The sequence below is a fragment of the Ambystoma mexicanum genome, chromosome 3q (genome assembly GCF_040938575.1).
Source record: "Ambystoma mexicanum isolate Mex_15411 chromosome 3q, UKY_AmexF1_1, whole genome shotgun sequence".
NCBI classification, from domain to species: domain Eukaryota; kingdom Metazoa; phylum Chordata; class Amphibia; order Caudata; family Ambystomatidae; genus Ambystoma; species Ambystoma mexicanum.
The window spans coordinates 1213870435-1213891796 of record NC_090926.1 but is presented as its reverse complement, the minus strand read 5'-3'; the positions used below and the strand labels follow the sequence as shown (position 1 = coordinate 1213891796).

Below are 21362 nucleotides of genomic sequence, written 5' to 3'. Positions count from 1 at the left end.
CAAGTCTGGTTGCCCCAAGGATTTTCTAGGTCCTGAAGTTTCCATAATGGAGGTGAAAAACAAAGTACTTTCAGCGTGGAAGGACTCGAAAGATGAAAATTGAAAAAGACATTTTTCTTGACAAAATGCACATTTTCTCTCAGGAGAGAAACATGAGGAATCCCAACAGCTTGGAAGACAGATGAAATCTTAGGGGAAGCTGCTGGGGCGGAGCTATACACTCGACGTCCCATTGGTGCTGCTTAAAGCACCCACAACGACGTTAATGGGACACTCAAGGTGTCAACGTTTTTTCCCATATGGATGACACGTGTTTCGTGTTAAGGAAAGGGAGATTCGCATTACATTCAATAAGGCCCGGATTTGAAAAAGGCGCCAATGAAACGCCGAAACACGTGTCATCCATATGGGCAGAACATATATCAAATAAATTAAGAAAATTTACTTGAAGAAACTTGACTACGTACTTTTATTCATTTACATCAGAAATTTGGCGCAAAGAGGTGTAGGCACAAACAAACTACTGCTTACTTTGCAAACGGAGCTGAGGGACTCTATGTCTCCGTGTTGACCTACATCCTTGCGACACAAGAATAAAATAATACAATAAGAAAACCATTGCCAACTTCAATAGCACTAACATACGGGTCGCGAGAGTACACCTTATGAGATCCCCACTCAAGAAGTTCCTCACTCAGTAGATTGTTACTAGGGGATACAGTACCACGCAGACCAATTTGGGAAAACGAATTCAAAAAATGGCAGAATACATGGAGAATAGAGAAGAAGAAGCAAACAAACTTTTCTCTGCCAAAGGGAATAACACCCATGCTTTCACTTCAAGTTTTCCGAAAAGAGAGGACCTCAGATATAAATTTGTAAAACTAGAGAGGGCCTCTCGCAAAGAAATTGATAAGTATTGGGAAATAATCTCTCTGAAAAACTATGTATCCAAGGACCAGATCCCAAGAGGACTTCGCATTTTGATCTTTCCAGATTTCAGTAAAGACGATGATAAAGATTTGGCTAACAATTGGGAAACAAACCTCAATCAATGTTCAAAACACATGTTAGAAATGCTAATTGAGCATGCACAGAGAGAACACAGACGAATAACTGATCAAATTGAAAATATAAAAAAGGAAATTAAAGAGGCAAAAGCCTTAGAAGTGACTAAAGAAAAGAACTTTTTGAAAATGCATGAAATTCTCAAAGAATATCAAGACGAGATAAAATTGAGAAAATTGAGAAAATTCTATCGTGATGACAGAGATTACCAAGAGGATAGAGTATACACTTTCCAAGAGAAATATAATAAAATCAAACCAACATCAAGAGAGACTACTCCCAACACTTCACCGTCCAGTTCAGAGGCAGAGGAAGAACCCGAAAATGAGAATGACGTGGAAACAGTATTAGGAACTGCAAAACCGAAGGGACAAGGATTTCTAAATCAAATCAAAAGATACAAAAAAGGAAACAGAAACATTCAGACGAAACAAGTCCGTTTTCAGATCAGCAAAGCACCAGACACCTCACAGAAACGAGTCGGAGAAGAGGTAAGATGAACAAGGATTTGCCAGAACCAAAACAGGACCCCCGATGCTTGAGGCATGAGCAAGAGAATTTTGTAGGTGGGATTTAACCCTGGAACTACCGTGATACACTTCAACTAAAAACTAATTCCCGGAAATAAGGAAAGGGAGATTCGCATTACATTCAATAAGGCCCGGATTTGAAAAAGGCGCCAATGAAACGCCGAAACACGTGTCATCCATATGGGCAGAACATATATCAAATAAATTAAGAAAATATACTTGAAGAAACTTGACTACGTACTTTTATTCATTTACATCAGAAATTTGGCGCAAAGAGGTGTAGGCACAAACAAACTACTGCTAACTTTACAAACGGAGCTGAGGGACTCTATGTCTCCGTGTTGACCTACATCCTTGCGACACAAGAATAAAATAATAAAATAAGAAAACCATTGCCAACTTTAATAGCACTAACATACGGGTCGCGAGAGTACACCTTATGAGATCCCCACTCAAGAAGTTCCTCACTCAGTAGATTAACCAGAAGAACTCCGCAAACTAGCGACCGACTACAATGGAGGAACAAAACTATCTGCGGGACTTCGACGCACGAAGGACCATGGGTACAGTGGACGTCACACTAGGGAATGTATTACCAACAAGGTCAGTCGAGGTCCCTTTTCCAATTTTGAAAAAGAAGAACAAGTTACTTTCTTACCTGGTAACGTTCTTTCGATGGGATGGTCCGACGACGTATTCCATATCTATGACAGGTAATCACCACAGCTGTGCTGCTTCGGAAACCTTATTCGGCGTCTGCGTCCTGCGTCGATGACGTCGATGCACCGTCGTCGAGGACCTCCTCCGACGTCATCCGATGTGATAAGTAGGACGCACGACGCCCGTAGCCTCAGTTGTAGTTTTTTCCCCCAGAACGTGTGACATTAGTCTACTGCCAGTCAGACACAAAACCTTGCGGAACGTAAGCTGCAATCGCATAAGAAATTCTGCAGCGGGGAAGGTAGGGAGGGAGCGATATGGAATACGTCGTCGGACCATCCCATCGAAAGAACGTTACCAGGTAAGAAAGTAACTTGTTCTTTGAGGGGATTGGGTCCTCCGACGTATTCCATATCTATGACAGACTCCCAAAGCAGTACCAGAGCAAGGAGGAGGGAAAGAATTTAGAATTAAAATTTAGAATTGCCAATCAAATAGCAGAGCAAAGGATCGCCTTGCCAAAGGCCAGATCCTGTCCTCGGATGGAATCGAGGGAATAGTGACGTACAAATGTATGTACTCAAGCCCAGGTAGCTGCATCACAGATGTTGCGAATAGGAACCCCCCTCTGCAGGGCAGTAGATGCAGCCATACCCCTGGTAGAATGGGCCCGCAAGCCAGCCGGTGGGTCCATACCCGCCAAGCGGTAACACTCCGAGATGGCCAAAATAATCCAGCGAGACAAAGTCTGTTTCGTCACAGCCTGTCCCAAACGCTTTCCATCATAACCAATAAAGAGTTGATCGTCCACTCTGACCCGGGACATGCGTGAAACATAAAAGCTTAAAGCTATCCTAGGATCAAGCCTATGGAGCCTCTCCTCTTCCTTACCAGGATGCGGAGGGGGATAGAATGCCGGAAGAACAACCTTCTGGGCCAAATGAAATTCCGTCACTACCTTCGGAAGAAAAGAAGGACGGACTCTAAGGACAACCCTGTCCTTATGGAAAACAGTGAAGGGAGGCTTAACTGAAAGTGCCTGTAACTCACTCACTCTGCGAGCGGAAGTGACCACAACTAAAAATACAGTTTTAAGAGTCAACAGTCTCAAAGGACAAGAGTGCAAAGGCTCAAAGGGAGCACCCGTTAGAAACCTGAGAACAAGGTTCAAATCCCAACCGGGCACCAGGAAAGGTGATGGAGGGAACACATTAGTGAGCCCTTTCAGAATCTGTGAAATTAAAGGGATTTTAAAGTAGGAACACTCTTCAGACGAGCGCTTAAAGATGGACAGCGCCGCCAGGTAACCTTTAATGATACCCACTTGCAAGCCCCTGTGGGCCAAAGAAAGTAAAAAGGACAGAACCATGGGGATGTCACATGCAAAAGGATCCACATTCTGAACTCTGCACCAGTCGCAGAACTTACGCCAACGGTACAGAGACCTTGTTGCTGGTCGTCGGGCCGAGAGCAACACCTCCATCACGTCATCAGGGAGGTCCCAATCCTTATACCTCAACCTTTCAGAAGCCAAGCGTGCAGGTTGAGGGGTCTGACCTCTGGATGGAGAACCTGAACCCCCTCCCGTGAGAGCAAATCGTCTCGGTAGGGAAGACGACGTGGAGGGCAGATGGACAAGTCGAGAAGGTCCGGGTACCACGTCCTCCGAGCCCAAGCCGGAGCAATGAGGATCATCCGGGAACCGAACTTCCGTAACCTCCGCAGCACTTGCGGGATGACGGGGACTGGAGGAAACACGTACAGCAGTGGGAATGACCACTCCACCACGAACGCGTCTCCTAAGGCTCCTTTTGGAGGAAATTCCCGCGAGCATAACCTCTCGCACTTCCGGTTGACACTGGAGGCGAAGAGATCCACTTGAGGGGTCCCCCAAAGGGCGAAGATCTCCAGGAGAATCTCCTGAGCCAACGCCCACTCGTGAGAGATCGTGCTCTGCCTGCTCAGAGCGTCCGCCGTCACGTTTTCGTCTCCGGCCAGATGAACTGCCGAGATCGAAACTTCCTGCTGGATGGCCCAGAACTCGAGCTGCATCGCCTCCCTGCACAGAGGAAGTGACCCTGCCCCTCCCCCTTTTTGTTGAGGTAGTGCATGGCCACCGTGTTGTCCGTCAGGATCAGGACATTTTTGCCTCGCACAGTCGGCAGAAAAGCCTTCAGGGCTAGCCTGGCGACCCTCAGCTCCAACAGATTGATATGGAGTCTGGACTCCAACGGAGACCAATGACCGCTGACTGTCAGCTCGTTGGCATGAGCTCCCCATCCCGTGAGGGATGCATCCGTCACGATCGTCACCTCCGGCCAGGGAAGCCAAAACGGAGCCCCCTTCATCAAGTTGCCTTCGACGGCCCACCACAGAAGGTCCTGGGCGACCGAGGGCGGCACCTGAACCGGGTCCGACATCCTGCCGGAGGACTGTGACCATTGCATCTTGAGTGCCCACTGAAAAGATCTCATCCGCAGGCGAGCCTCTGGCACCAGAAGAATGCAGGATGCCATGAGGCCGAGCAACCTCAAGAACTCGAACGCTGGGAGCGTCTGGGCATGCTGAAACTTGTGCACCATCTGCTGAATGTGAAGAGCCCTCACCTGGGGAGGAAATCACTGCCCCAGGGAAGTGTCGAGCACTGCTCCGATGTACTGGAGCCGCTGTGTTGACGTCAAATGGGACTTCTTTAATTTGAGGGAGAAGCCCAGCCTGTGAAGGGAGTGGCAGGTGACTGACAGATGATCCAGGACCTGCTCGGGAGAGCGCGCCCTGATCAACCAATCGTCCAGGTAGGGGTAGACGTGAATCCCCACCTTGCCTGAGATGCGCTGCCACCACCACCATGAGCTTGTTGAAAACCCTCGGGTCGGAGGTCAATCCGAACGGCAGGACCCGAAACTGAAAGTGTGAGTCGCCAACCACGAACCTCAGGTACTTCTTGTGCTTGGGATGGATCGGCACATGGAAGTAAGCATCCTTGAGGTCGAGAGACACCAACCAGTCCTGAAGCTGGAGGACTTGAGAGAGAGTAACCGTCTTGAACTTGTCCTTCCTGAGGAGTTTGTTCAAACCGCGCAAGTCCATGATGGGTCTCAATCCCCCGTCTTTCTTCGAAATCAAAAAATAAGGGGAATACCATCCCTTGTTCCTCTCCGCTACAGGCACCAGTTCTATGGCGCCTTTCTCCAGCAGGGCTTGAATTTCCTGCGCAAGGAGCGGATCCGGACTCTGCAAAGAGAGGTTCCCCGGTGGATTGTCGCGAGGCCTGTGCCGAAAGGGAAGACAGTAGCCGTGGGTTATGATCTCCAGAACCCACACATCTGAAGTAATGGCTTGCCACTCTACAAGATGCTGCACCAGCCTTCCCCCAACCGGCGAACCATGGGACATGGCCTCATGACTGAGTGGTAGCAGCTGCAGCGTTACCTGAGGGCAAAGAGGCAACTGCCCGAGCGGCCTTGCACCACGGGTACCCTGTCGTCCACCTCTGGTACCCCTGCGTTGGCCTCTTTGACTGCCAGCTCCTCTCGCTTTACCAAAGGAGGAGTAATAACGAAAGGAACCACCCCTCCATTGCTGTCCCCTAGGACAAAAAAGCTGAGGTTGCCTGACTGCAGCACCCAACGATTTGGCTGCAGCTTTAGAGGTCTGCAACCTCTCAAGGCTCTCGTCAGCCTTGCTGCCAAAAAGGTGTTCACCGTCAAGGGGCATATTGAGGAGCCGGGATTGCACATCAGGAGCAAACCCCGACTTCCGCAACCACGCAAACCTGCGTATCACGGTGCTCGCCGCCATGGACCTGCTGACGCATTCAGCCATGTCCAAACCCGACTGAACAGACTCACACATGGCATCCTTACCATCCTGGACCATAGCAAGGAAACCATCCCATTCGTCCCCTTCAGGAATATGTTCAGCCGCTAACGCAACACAGTTCCACAGAGTGTGTGTGAAAAGAGACAAGGCACATATGGAGTTGGCCGCCTGAAGCGCCATACCACCTGAAGAAAACACTTTCTTCGCCCAGCCATCAAAACGTTTGTTGTCCCTATCAGGAGGGATGGTAGAGTACGACGCCTGCTTTGCCGGGCCCGTGGCCGCCTGCACCACCAAACTCTCCGGAGTGGGGTTCCTGGTCAAGTAGCAGGGGTCGCTACTGGCTGGACGGTATTTTCGCGACAAGGACCTGCCCACCGCCGGGAGACTGTCCGGAGCAGTCCAAGCCGCTGCCATCCTTCTCTGTAGAGCCATATGAAACGGCAGTACCGGGTCAGTTGGGGGACCAACATCAAGGATGTCAGTGAGATCATCCTGCACAAACTCCCCTGGGGGAGCAGACCATCCCAAGTACTCGGAGCCCCTAGCCATAAGGCGCCGGTACGAGGAATCGGCATGAGATCCAGGCTCAGGCCTACAAAACTCCACCTCCGGAGAGGTGTCCAGTCCACTGGCATCATGCAGTGACTGCCTCAAATCGTCAAACTGGCTATGGCCCGAGACCATCTCATCTGGAACCTGACTAGGAACCAAGCCCTCAGAGTCCTCATCCACCTCTGAAATATATTCCAGGTGTTGAAAAGAAGGCACTTGCGAGTGCTTGCTCTTAGCCAGAGCCTTTCTAGGGGGTTCCCCCGTGGCACGGGGTACCTCCGACACCCCTGCCTCGAAAGGCGTCGAGTGACTCGGTGCTGGCGTCGAGAGAACAGGCATCAGTGCCGAGAGGATCGGCGTTGACGTCGAGTAAATCGGCGTCGACGTCAAATGCAGCGCCACCAGCATCGACGGCATCGACACAGTCCTCGAAGCCGGAAGTTCCGAGTGTGTCCTTCGACGACCTGAGCGTCGACGGCTTCGACGACTTCCTCGGAGCCGGAGCTTCGAGAAAGCCTGTCGACGCCCTCGACGCCTCAAGCGTCGATGTCTTCCTCGAAGACATCACAGGTGCACACGGTCTTGAGCGTGTCGAGTACCGGGACCTGGAACAGGTACGTCAAGAACGAGTCCCCTTGTCCGAACGGGACCTCTCCCGTGACTCGTGCCGACCACTCTTGCGAGCGGTGTCTCTCGACCTTTCACGGCCGACCCCACTCGGGGGCGCGGACAGCTTAGTACCCTGCGACTCAAGAATCGCCAGCATTTTCTTCCCGAAGGAAGCCCATTCCTCCGGCGTCGCAAGGCTGGTGGGGTAAGCGACGTGCCGGGCAGAGTCCTCAGAAGAGGACCTGGAAGACGACCGCTGTCGGCGCTTCCGAGAATGCCTCGAAGAGGCCGAGGAGTGGCGAGACCGACTCCATGAAGGAGACCCACGAGAATTCCGATGACGACGCGGAGAGTCACCTCTCGAATCATCCGTCGAAAGCCCCGCAGACTTCGACTTCCGGGGCTTGGACACCTGACCTACCGACAACTTCTTCTTACGTTCCTGTAAGGCTTTGGACGTGAGCGACTCGCAGTCGATACAGTCATCTGTGTCGTGGGCCTCCCCGAGGCACCAGAGGTAGGCGTCGTGCGAGTCCGTCACCGACATCTTGGACCCACACTCCCGCAACTTCTTGAAGCCCGGACGCGGGGTCGAAGACGAAGTAGAAGACATCTTCTTACGAAGGATTTTCTCACAAAAACGAACAGGTTCGATGAACCGAGAACAACAGAACTCCAAAGAGTCGAGGCGTAACCGAGATTCACGAAGCAACACGTTCGCGGAAAAAACAGAACTGAGGCTACGGGCGTCGTGCCTCCTACTTATCACATCGGATGACGTCGGAGGAGGTCCTCGACGACGGCGCATCGACGTCGGAAAAAGTTTCCGAAGCAGCACAGCTGTGGTGATTACCTGTCATAGATATGGAATACGTCGGAGGACCCAATCCCCTCGAATCATGTAATACTACACGGCTATTAGTAGATGTCGGCCTATGCATAGCATGTGATCTAAGCAGATCCACAAGCATCAGAAATATATATATAAATGTCACAATCTAACTAACCTGATCCAATTTAGCACTATCAAAATTAACTCATTGGAGATGGTAGATAAGGGTGGAAAAGGCTGGGTTATGCAGAAAATTCCTGCAGAGCCCAGACTCCGCCCAAGAGTGATCCAATCTGACACAACTACAACCATCCCCACAAAGCTCATTGCAAGCATCAATACCAACCAGAAACTACAATCCACGTACTACTTCCAGGGGTCAAGAGTCATGCAGTCTGACACAGTTACAAACATCCCCACAAAGTTCCTAGCAAGCCTCAACACCATCCAGATACTACAGACCATGGTATTCCTCCCAGCGAACCCACCCTCATTTAAAAGAGGCACAAAAGTTGCAAACACTTTCCTGCCTATAAAACCTAACTGTTTGGGTGTTTAGGAGAGAATGTCTTCTCATTCTCATGGCCACTGTCAGAGCACATGCTGGGGTTCGGAGAGGTCCCACATTGTCACTTTCTGCAGTGGCAAGCAACTGTCATATGTGCTCTTAGCATTGCAAGCGGACAGGAGAATACTGCACTAGCTCTCTCTCTACTTCAAACTCCAGATTAAATAATTCAAAGGCCAATCAGACGATCAGGGCAGACAGTCATAATGAGGCTAGACTAAGACCACAACACCCTCCATAAAGTGGATGCTTTCATGTCATAATTACGATTTGCCTGAATGAGATATCCTGTTTTTGATTACATTACTTTTTCCTTTCACAAATAGCGGGCACACCCCCATCCTCTCGCTTTACTCTCCTCCCTTGTTCCTGCTTGTATTAAACCTTTCCTATATTTTTCCTAGTTTTCCGTTTATACATATTTTGTACTTCCCTTCCTTCTACCCCCATCAGCTTATGGTCAGCAGAAAAGGGGTTGTCCTTTTGTTTTGTGAAAGAGATTGAATACCAAGGCGTAGCACTCAGAGGTCACACATAGCAAACAACTGAATAAATCAACCTGGATACTTCCTTGTATCGTCAGTCATTGAAAGGCACAACGCTGTGTGCAGTTATACTACATGAATGTGCACTTCACTGTTTTCTCAAATCTCGTACACACACATATGCACACAAACACAATGCAGTATCCTTGTGGTACACATGTTCAGCCACTGGGTAGTTTCATTGCACCACACACAGATATGCATTCAGCAGTTCTTTAATACACACATCTCTGTACAATTATCCTAACACACACAGCCCAATGCAGTGACATTCAAGTAACAACACACACAGGCCCCTGTACAATTACAGCTCTATATCAGATGCATTTATATCTACTTGGCTTGGACAGTATCATACATCTAACTGTACATTAATATTAGGTAATCGACAAATAACTTGTAATCTCTCTCAGGGCACACAGCCCCTCAAATGACTCGAAAGCACAGCACTAGTACGAAGTGTCACATATGGAGAGCATCTCCAGCATCAACTCACAGAACTATCAAAATCCTGGTGACTATAACCTGCACTCAGGCATGGTTGTTGAGGGTGTCAACTGCCCCACATTGAGGAATGCAAGCAACCCAATAACCAAGCGCTGGCCCCCTGTTCTCCCGTATGCACTACTCACCTTGCTGTCATTACAAGCTTTTAGCACTGGTTCGGAGAATCCCACACACCCTACCTTATACCTGCTAGTCGCTAGTGTGTGGTAGTGAGGGGCCAATGGGCCCCTCTCTGCCATCACTTCTCAGTACAAAACCCGGACCAAATGCCTCTAGTGGTGGGTACGCCCCTCGCCCTTACGCGATGTTAACTTTTGGTTACATTTGCGTAGATGGGAGCAACGAGCAGGACACGGGGCATCCATTTTTTGTACCCCCTTTTGACTCCATCTTGGTGACCAGGCCTCACTGCGATAGTACAAAATGCCTCTCTCCCTTTTCCCTGCATAAGCAGCTCGGAGCACATGGCCCCCACCCTCGTCCCCACTCCAACTGGAAAACTCTGCAGCTCCTTTCTCACGCTGAAGCCGGAGCTGCTTGCAACAAATAATAAATGTAACACCTCCGTTTTCCTCTGAGATCACTGTCCTGCATGTGAACCAACATGAGCCAGGCACATAGCTCGTCCATCTCCACAAAAGTGTCCTTGCCCTCTTACCCTCGCCAGTTGAAACTTATTGCCATTCTAACCCTGTGTCCTTGAAAGGCATTCCTTTCATGTGCCAGACTGCCAACCATGCTACGAAGCCCACCTAACAAATCCTCAACTAACATTAGACCCCTGCTGCAGTATATCGTGCCCTATACTAACAAATGCCACATACCTGAGATTCTTGTGAGACTAACCCTACAGTTCAATGACAGTATTATAGTGGTCAGGGCCAGTAAACATGTGACCTGTATAACCCAAATGTTATAGATGATATAAACCCTTGAGTGATTTGTACAATGACATGATACACTACTGAGGGTCTTTTTGATCAACCATTATTTAGTGCATGCATTATTCAGAATGTATTTTCTTAGCTTAGATAGTAACCACCGTGTTTCACAGCGACCTGACCTTCACCCATCCGGAGCACAGATGTCTGACGTCAATCCTCCCGCCAACCAAGCAACCAACCCGGAGGAAGAGATGATGCCCACACCTAAGACACCACCCCGGCTGACCAATCTAGGTCCAACGTAGCATCATATGTTAAAAATGTCAATGTCCTATATAAATGTGTTGTAACCTTGATGTGGTCAGAGCGCTCTCAGAGATCTAGATAAACTTTTCCTTGAACTCTCGCAGCCTGCTCTTTTGTGCCTTATTCCCTGTCCAGGGAGTGTCTGTATTATTCATTTTTACACGTATAGTCAGGGAGGGCACGAACACTAGATACAGGAAATATGCAGCCAAGTTGCCATTCATATAGACACCAGATTTAGGTCAGTCGGGTAACTCGGCTGTGCACCAACGGTGGCTGTACAAAGTACCTACGACATGGACATAAGTTGTTCCCATCTATTCCCTTATTCCATTGTGTTGCCTGTCTGCAGTTGCCTCTGCTCACTTGCTCCAAGGTTTGGAGTTAACTCTCTGCCACAAAGAGGTAGGAGGCTATAACTATAAGGTAAGCTGACAATCTCTATTCTGCTTTGGCGGGTAAGCAGCAGGGCCAGGGAAGTGTGTGAACAACAAACACCAACCATGTCCTGCTCTAGTCAGATCTTACACCAACTGACCTAAATGAGCAGGAAGCACATCCACAAACATTGCACTGCCAACATACACCAGAGTGTGTCACACCTCCCTGCTTACTCTAGTGAAGAAAGCCTCCCATGCGACTTCTCTTTTACATGGAGGTACGGAAATCTACTTAGGGCAGGTCATGTTTTGCGCAATTGTGCCGGTTGCCCCGTGTTATTTTATGTATGAATGGCCAGATCTCTCATTTGTTTAAAGCCAATATATTGGGAAGATTTGAGACAGGTTCTCTAGAAGTGTGTGATAAAGCATGGCATCACTTCTGCATGTAGTGCTATCTACCTAAAGCCAAGTCCTACCTGTGTGGAGAACTTAACAAGCTTAAATCTTACTAGGGCCGTGGAACGCGCTCAACACAGGGCATCTGTAATTGTAGTTTGCTTGCACATGGCTGTTTCCGTGCAGTCTGGCGTTGCGATCATCCCTTTTTACCAGTGTCCTTGTAGATTACAAATTGATCCTTCTATTGGTGACAGTGAATGGTTCACTTCATGGTGACTGTTATGATTTCTGAAGAAGCGGAGGAGGAGGATGGGATGGGTGGAAATGAATCCTTCCTTTTGCTGTTTCACTGACATCCAACAGATACCGAGCAACCTCAGATCGCCGAGAATCAATGCAGCATGGCAACGCTTAGAAAGGTCATGGAGATTTTCTTAAGTGCTCCAAACAGTCGGTGTGCTCCCCAAACGAGAAAGCAGTGTTAATATACTGCTAAAGAATGTCTTTATTTTCACCAATCATGGGACAGTGACCAAAGTACCCTAAATGCATTTTGCCTGCAGGGCAGCAAATCATCTACCAAGCTTGCTGGTATAAATGTTATATATATTAGTTACAGCACATCTATGATTGCACGATTTGTTTGTCTACCATGTTCGCTCCTCCTTACATCAGTTTCTGACAGCGACAAACCTACACATTGTTCCATGGATAATGTTTCGCCTCCATCGGCAGCTATTGTGGAACTCTCAATCCTTTCACAAGCTTTTCAATGCTTTCAGGCCCATCTCTGGTTACCTGGTGGCCAATGTTCTTGAAACGCTAGCCCTAGGAAAGAGCTGGACAGCAGAATGAATCGATGAGAGAAGCTCTGACTCAACACTTTACTACACAGCCGGTCATCGACCGTCTCCAAAACATGAACCCTGTTAATAATTCATGACCAGTCCCTTGTGAGAATTATGTTAAATGTGTACTCCTGGATCATCTTGATACTTGTAACAGGACCCCGCTTGCTAACTACTGCCTCTCTTCTGATGGACCCGGTTGCATGAATCAGACCATCACACCTGCCACGCATTGAGCCATGTGGAATTGGATGCCAGTTACGTTTTTACTTGCTGTCTCCCGCCCGGGACAACACCGAACCTCTGGACGATGTGGATGGCATAGGCATCTCAGCCTCAGGGCTGAGTGTGATAAGCACAATGTTCGAAGTTTAAGACACATCAGACTTCCATGGTACACTGGCTATGGCTGCAGGGATTACAAAAGCCCCCAAAATAGAACTTGCATAGCTTGCAGGGTTGGAATTGGTGGGAGCTTGGAGCTATTTTGCTAATGGCTACAGTCTAGGAGAGCCTGGTTGGCTTGACACAACAGCTACCAGTAGCTACATTTGGCTTTACAGGCCAATTGGTGCCATACCTAACTGGCATTAACTGTGAATGTAAGGGAATGTGTATAAATGAGCATTAGGACACATCTAGAATACATTTAACGCATAATGGGTCATGTGTGATAGACAAAGTCAGAGTTTGCCTCTCACATGGAGTTACATTTGCATCACGCTATAGAAACGCTCCTGGTTCCCCAGAGGTCGATACTGCTTACTGTGTGATGTTTTGAGCTCCTGCTAATGAAATCCTTATTTCCACCCCTTGCTTGGGACAACCCACTCCTCTAATAGCAGAAAAGGACCACCTCAAATTCATGAAAAACCTAAAACACAGGTTAACCTGGCCAGCATTCAATGAATCTTGAATAAGGAGTGGCCACTGTAAAATGGTTCAATACATGAAGTGCACGTTCATTTCTATTGAGATTGCAGCTGTGCCACACCCCCAAGAAACAAGCCCATCCGTGGAGACAACTATTACTGCCCCTGGCACAGCAGGGAGTTCCTCATACTAGACACACCTAAGGCTGGTGGGTGCCCAGAGGTTTGGGCTCAAGGAGAAGAGTTAGAGGTTCATCTTTGAAATTAACATTCTCAACTTCCTTTTCTCAGATCACAAAGAGTTAAGCAACACTACCACTTGTGCAAAACTGTGCTGTTGCAGGGATGTATTTCTTATATGTACTACTAAATGACTTTTCCAGTCCCGAGCATATTCTGTGGCCTGTCCTTTTGAGGTAACTTTCTTTCCTTCATGGCCTTCCAAAGTGTGAGTGCACTGCCCTGACGGTTGCCTGCGCTGTGGTAAGGCTTGGGTGTCGGCTACCCTGTGGCCATCTTCTGCTTCTTAATGCCTTTGTCTGATTTACTGAGTACACCATATTGTAAACGCTCATTGCTAAGAGTAAAGCTAAGAGCAACTGATCTGCAGGTCCCTCCATGTGCCATCTCTAAACTATCGCTCCTGTCTATATTCTCCGGCTCTGGTCAGGGATATCATATGATCCATGTAGCAGGTCTTGCAAGAGGAGCCGCTTGTTCTCAGATGTTCATTGTCTTGCTGTTTCGCTTAGTACCTGCGCCCAGCATCCCTAGGAGCATGCAACAACTTAGAAACAAGTAAGAATGTCATCACAAAACGGACAGTTTGAATATTTGGGCTTTTCCACAGATCATACAGTTCATTCGGAAATTCAACCCGTATGCGGTCTAGTCATCCCCACCAGACAGAATCCATTAGATAACCATGTGATAACGCCCTTCTGAGTAGTGATCAGAGCACAAGTTTTCTAAAAGACTCCTCCCCTTACAATGCCATCCAGGATCCCCACTCAGATGATATCTCCATCAGGCCATCATGGGTACCATACTTTCTCAAAACCAAGTTGGTTCTAGAGAGCTCCGGGGCTCAATAACCTATGTGTGCAGATAGTAACTTCACTGCTTAACAATGCAAAAATTGGGTTGCAACTGGCCGCTCTATGGAGTCAAGAGACACTCAGCCAACTTCAATCTCAAATGCAGATCCTCATTCTGGATGAATTTGGATGGTGGGAAGGGCACCCCAACCTTCTAGTGGCACTGTTGTTCCTTCCCCCAGAATCTCAAATAGCCATAATATGATATGATATGATGGGTTAATTATAACGCGCTTAATACTCAGAGGTTTGTAAGCGCAGACCCGGGGATCGTACCTGTGTTGCTCCGTGGCGTCTTGCTTTCAAGACGGGAACGTTGCCGCTGAGCTATCCTCACAATGTGACGTCACAGTATGAAGGGGAAGCCACAATTTAGGCTGGTAGGGCTCAAATCTGCCATTACCTTCAATAACAAACATGCTGGAAATGAAGATTATTTTCCCAGACTTGAAATCCCTTATTCCTTTTTTGGAGACGAAAGAGTTTATATTCATAATACCAATTTTGCTGCAATGTTTTGCATCGACAGTGAGGCTCGGGAAATGCACACAAGACCGAATAGACTTTTAGCAGTACATATGCTGCATTTGCCTGTGAAAGAATTTGCCTTTTCCCTCTGCTGGAATCCAAAACACTAAGGCAGATTAATATCAGCAGTCTTGAGTTATCTGCTGCATAAATAGATGCTTAACACTACTACAGTGCATGAAATCCTGTGGCCGTGAGTTTGGAATGTGATTGTATCCAATCTGACGCAACGACCTAGAAAATGCACAGAAAACATGGGTCATAGCCTGCAGTGAGTAGGCAACTACTTTCTTCTAGGCTGGACCAGAAAAGTGTTACCTGTTTTCATTCCTTTACCCACTACGCCTAGTGCGGTGGTGAATCTAGCGTTTCACCAGATCTTTGTCTATCACTTTTGGCTTAACAGCTTCTGAAACTCAGCTTTCAAGGCTGCTTGTGAAACCCTCTTGGAGAGGAACAGTTGTCACAGGGACTGGTACTCGAACCAACGCTCAATTTGTGAACTTACTCTTGTGGTACTTGTGCAGCTAGTGTATAAACACTTTTCCATTTTCAAACATAATCTGCTAGTAATCGATGTGTCCAGGATCAGCACCTCGAGCTTTCAGTACAAGAGACACTGGATCAGGCATTGCCACTGGACTCTTGAAAAGAATACAACAACTTCCAATGTTCCTTTGGCGATATATTGCCCCTCACTTGCCAAATGGTTAGGACAAAAGTACAAATATCTATGTAAGCTTTACAGACAGTCCGAGGCACCTATAAGAACTCCAACAATTAACATGTTCCACTGCAGAGCACTACTGTCAAGTCCATTTGAGACGTTCTTGATTTGGTCGCTTCTGTGTGGGATTGATTGATTCTCGTCTGCCGCGCATGACAAACTGGTGACATAGAAGACAGAGTAGGTAATTCTATCAGCGAATGAGCAAGCTATATATGAACCTGATCCTCACACAATCTTTTCAGAGACATTTCTCATTGGGATATAGCCTTCATTTGAATTATTAGTTATTAACCCCAGACTGCCCCTCTCCTTCTATAGAACATAATTCGATCTTTTGAACACCCAATGCATGCCATGTATGCGGTGAGCTGCAGTACAGCATGGAACAATGGGCGGTTACTTGTGAATTCCACCTGTGCCTCTCCCTGGGTGCTAATCTACATAAATAAAAATGTAAATGTTCGTTTGTTCAAAATCTTAAATCTCCAAAAGTTCTTCAGTGATTGCTTTGAAACTTTGACACAACGTTGCATTCAAATAGGTGCGTTTTTTTATACACGTACTATACATAGATGTCACACCTGTGACAGGTAAAAACATGCTTTTTCTGAAAAACAGCGCCATCTGTTGGCCGTAAAAGCAACACACGCTATACTAAATATTTTACGATTTCATTTCAATGTTTTACGATTTAGAATGGCTCAAATACGTGCCGAGGAAGCAGCAGAGCGACGTGCAGCCAGACTTAAGGATGCACGTTTGCGAGCACAGCGATCGCGTTCTGCAGCTTCAGATCTGCTTCGTTCTCAACAGAATGAACGTGACAGGCTGAGAGTGGCTGAAAGACGTCAACGAGAAACAGCAGATCAGCGTTAAGCACAACTCTGTGCTCTCACGCGATTACAATCGCCTTTCATTCTGGTACAACCCAGCTGATGATTATAGTTTGAGCCAGTATGTTCGTGTGTCATTATTGCAAGGCTCTGAAATTTAATGGAGAAACGAAAGGAATGTGTTGCGCCGCTGGGAAAATTAAACTGCCTCAACTTGGAGAACCGCCAGAGCCATTAAAAACTACCCACAAGCATTGTGAAATAAAACGTGCGCTTTCTCTTTTCTTTCTTTTCCATTTAACCAGACTGAGCCACAGCAACGCAGGGCTGGGGACAGATAGTATACAATACAATCATAATCTAAGAGCAAAAAGACATGTGGAGACAGTTTACTGTATGGAGTTATGGTAGGTGTGTAGATCTACCAACTGGATGGAACAATGTATTGCGATGTTGTGTACACATCTGGTTAGAATTTTGTATTCATATGTCAAGGGGAAAGACTAACCAGAAACTAGGTGGATAATTATAGTTGATTATCTGTTATCAATTATCTGTTGATGTCTTGTGGCAAACTCTGTTGGAGGGACCATAAATTGCTTGGAAAATCGGTTTAATTATTCTTTAAGTAAATGTGTTTAATTGGGACCTCTGATTCCGTTAATGAATTGTGATGGACTAAAATATTTTCTTTTTAATGTTCTGTAAAGCTATCTAACTACATTTATTCTGGTCTTTTATCCATTATATTTGGCTATGGTTGTTAATTTGTATTTGATCGGGATATGCAACTTGCGTTTAGGCCAAAATAACAGAAAAAAAAATGTCTGAATGCGTGATTTGGCCGATTTTCGGCTGTTTGAAAATTCCCAACGGCTTAAAAGTTCGACCAGATCACGCATTCTGTGCTGGGGGCTGCAGGGGTGCCCCCCCGCACCCTTGCTCACTATATTGTGAGCATGTGTTGCGGGGGAAACACCTGCAGCAGACCCGAAGGAAAACAAAAAGGAAAGGACCCTGCTTGCCGGTTCCCGATCACGGAAGTGAAAGGGAACAGGCGTCGCAGGAACACGGCTAGACGAATGCAAGGTAAGTAAGGGTGTGGGGGTGTGGCAGGGGCTGTTGGGGGTGTGGGTAGGGTTTTGGGCACATCGGGAATGTTCAGGGGAGAAAAGACCGAAGATTATTTGGAACAAATAATCTTCGGTCGTTTCTCCCTCCGACATTTCCCCCTCGGTAAAACAACCCCAAATCGTAACTTCCACTGTGTAAAAAGTTCATTGTTGAACCGCCTCACAATAAATAAAAATAATATTATCACAAGGTAGCTCGTTTAAAGAGACTGGTTTATGAGATAGAATGTCAAAGTGTTTGGGATCAAATGAAAGGTTATGCATCCGCTGCATAGATGAATTTAACAAGCAGGTTAGAGAACAAGTTCTCCTATTGAAAGCATTTGGCTGTGATGATGTACATCTTCAAAAGTGTGCTCTCTTATTCGCCAATACAATGCCCCTTTCACTACACATTTACATATAGTTTACACTATGAACTTGAGATGCATTCACCTAAACTGAACTTTACTGGAAAACATCGAGAGAATGCAGTGTTTTTATAGAAGCCGTAATGCTATTTAAGGAATAAGACCCTAGCCGCGGGGTCATTACCGAGTCAGGCAATGTCCCGGGGCCCATAGTTACAGGCCAGAGCGAAGAGAGGGCCTTAACGAAGGCCCCGGGGCATTACATGACTGGGTAATGCCCCTGCTGTGAGGGTCTTATTGCTATTAAATACCCCGGCACATAAGACCGGGGTACTAAAAGTAATTTTTTTCTGTTCCGAAATGCTCTGGCGTTTCGGAACAGAAAAACAAATGTAAAAAAATTGGCCGACGAGGAAGGGAAAACAAATTCCTTTTCCCTTTCCATGGCATTCATTGGAAGAATAGAAAAAAAGTTAATAAAAAAAATGGCCGCCATGTAAAATGGGAGAAGGGACTACATGTAGTCCCTTATGTCTTGCCATGGCACCCATTATAAAAGTAAACAAAAGAATGGCTGCCATGGTAAGGAGAGAAGGGACTACTTGTAGTCCCTTCTTCCTTTCCATGATGGCCTGTCGCAGATCAGGGCCGAGAGCGCTGGGGACAGAAGTGTTCCCAGCGCATACGCTCCCGAAATGAACTTCAACGAAGGTGAGTGGGGATGGGAGGTGGGGAGTGAATTCTGTGGAAGTGGGAGGAGGGAGGAGAGAGGGCAAGTGGGACACCACTTACCTCATTTCCCGGTGCGGGAAGATGGCAGCCTCCAGCCATGAGGCTGCTCGGAGCGGGTGGATTACCACTGGTAATGCCCCCCGTTCCGAGCCTCCTCATTGGCTGAGAGGCTGTCACCCCCATCCCCTGCTGGGTACTAATATGCATTATTTAAGGTCTTACATTTTTATGAATGGAATTGGAAAACTTACTTTCACAAATGCCAACATGTACTGGTCCTTCTAAAACAGACTAGTAAGCTTAATAAAAGTTATCCCGATTACTGTTGGTTTGCAATTCTTTGAAAAGGAAGCCACCTTTCCTAGCTCACTCGCTCACAAAGGTCCTGGCACTTTTAAGAGCGGAGGAGAAATGACACCTGTGCTCTCCATGAGCCACTTTGAACTTGCAGTGAACTAAGGAAGGACGGTAGGGAGGGGCCTGACAGGGGCAAGAAAAGAAGGCAGGTTGAGCTCCATTTCCTTTGAGCATGGGAATAGAAATCGCCAGCTCTGCTACACAAGTATCAAATGAATTAGCAATCCTCAATAATTACATTTCAAATTGTGAAATGCCTTTATGCCTTGAAAAATATTAGATCTACTTTCAGTAGCATTGGGGAAAAAGGCATCTGAGGCCTACATTGTAGATGGATTGTTTCCCATGCACTGGAGTGTAGTCATCCATGCTAATAGTGGGAGAACCAAGGCCACATCTTCCAGTACCTTGAGCACTACTCAAGTGTTGGTTCTAGATCAGATTCTATCACCCTGCTAAAGAACCTGTCTGGCTAGTTGGATTCATAAACAGGCTATCTTACATATTGGTAGTGGTATGCATTAGCCCTCCCCCTTCAGCCCATCCATCACACCCTCAAAAGCCCAGTCTCTGCTATGGCAAGTTAAATACAGGAGAACAGCGGTACAGAGCTCCAGTAAGTGCTTGAGGAGGCAAGTCATTCAGGCCAGCACCAAATGTTTTCTTTATGATTCCTGCTGGCAAATGAATATTCTGGTCAGTTTCCTTATGCCAAAAGGCATCCCATAAGAGCGGTGAGATATACTAGTAGATTTTGTAATTTTACATAACTACAGTTATCAAATGAATACATTTCAATGTAAACGCTACCAAACACTTGTGACCACCACAAGATAGACAGTTGCATCCTTGCCCAGAAATATGAGGTTTCATTGCAGGTTTCTCACATCTTGAAAGGATAAAAAGAGAGGACACTCTCCATCAGCATTTCAAACAGACCCCTGTTCTTTGTCAAGACAATGCATTCCAATATAAGGGGTTTTAATAGAAGAAAGTGCAACTTTTATCACTTCTAAAAATGCAGGTACTCCAGGTTTCAAAGGCTTCATATTGGACCAGCCATCACATATTTAGACTTGTGCAATATACATATAAATATATAATTTATAATTATGATTAGTTGCTCATAAAGACACTTCTCGAAGGCAGACTACCAAACAGAAGAACGCCCACATTGTGGCCACTAGAATAGTCAAAATTCCACAAAAGGGATCTTGAAATCTGCCAAATTAAAAGCAGGTACATTTGCGTTAATGACCGTCACCAACGAAATATGGGCAACCTGAGGTCAACTAATAAGAGCGATTGACCCCCATCCTACCTCATGCGGAAATGGAGACGCACGTGTGTGTTCTTGCTGATTTCAAACACGTGGTTTGGAGGAATCCAGACCTTGGCTTTTACGTCGTACAGTGCAAACAAACTGTAGCACAGTGGTGTGATCCCTGCGAGATAAAGAAAAAAAGACATTGTAGATCTTTTTTATGATATGTGGCAACACAGAAGCAAAAGAGTTTGGAGAACCTCAGTTAATGTGGTTCCAGTGTAGATAAGCTACCCCATTAATTACAGTACTCAAATAGGACTATCATCACCACCCTAGTATCAAATGAGTACACTGATCTAGCAAACCTCTAGGGCACTAATAAATAAATATGCAACATACGTACTTATGAGCTCAGCAGATAATGTAGGCATGGGGCAAACCACGTCTTGGCCACATAGGACCCACTCCCTCTGATGCTGATCTGTGCCACTGGCAACCAGGGATGAGGTGTTGGTGCAGCTGTACAGAGCAGAACTTCTCTTTGGCATAGCCATGCCGTCAACAGGTAGCACGCATTCGGTGTCTGGACATTTCATCGAAAAAAATTAGTCGACAGGACATTTGGTCGACGTAATTTCGTCGAAAACCAAATGGTCGAATTTTTTTTTTATTTATATATATTTTTTTTAGGTTGTAGTTTAGGGAAAAAAGGGGTTTTTTTAGAAAAAAAGGGGGTAAAAAAAATAAAAAATTCGACCATTTGGTTTTCGACCAAATTGGTTCGACCATTTGTCCAGTCGACCAATTTTTTTCGATCAAATGTCTGGTAACCCACGCATTCCCTGATCCTTAAGCTCAAGTCACTACCAACCTTTCCACTGACCCATTCTTCTCTTTGGCATAGTCCTGTCGTCAACAGATAGCACGCATTCCCTGATCCTTCAAGC

At 46.6% G+C, this 21362-nt stretch overlaps 1 protein-coding gene across 2 annotated transcripts in view; it reads right to left on the bottom strand.

The window, feature by feature from the left end:
- TYK2 (tyrosine kinase 2) overlaps positions 1-21362 on the bottom strand; it is a 1212497-nt gene that overhangs the window by 812141 nt on the left and 378994 nt on the right. For both annotated transcript variants that reach the window (XM_069604089.1, XM_069604090.1), the window contains exon 3: positions 20470-20593. In XM_069604089.1, coding sequence (XP_069460190.1) covers positions 20470-20593 — 124 coding nt within the window. The remainder of the gene's footprint in view (positions 1-20469; positions 20594-21362) is intronic.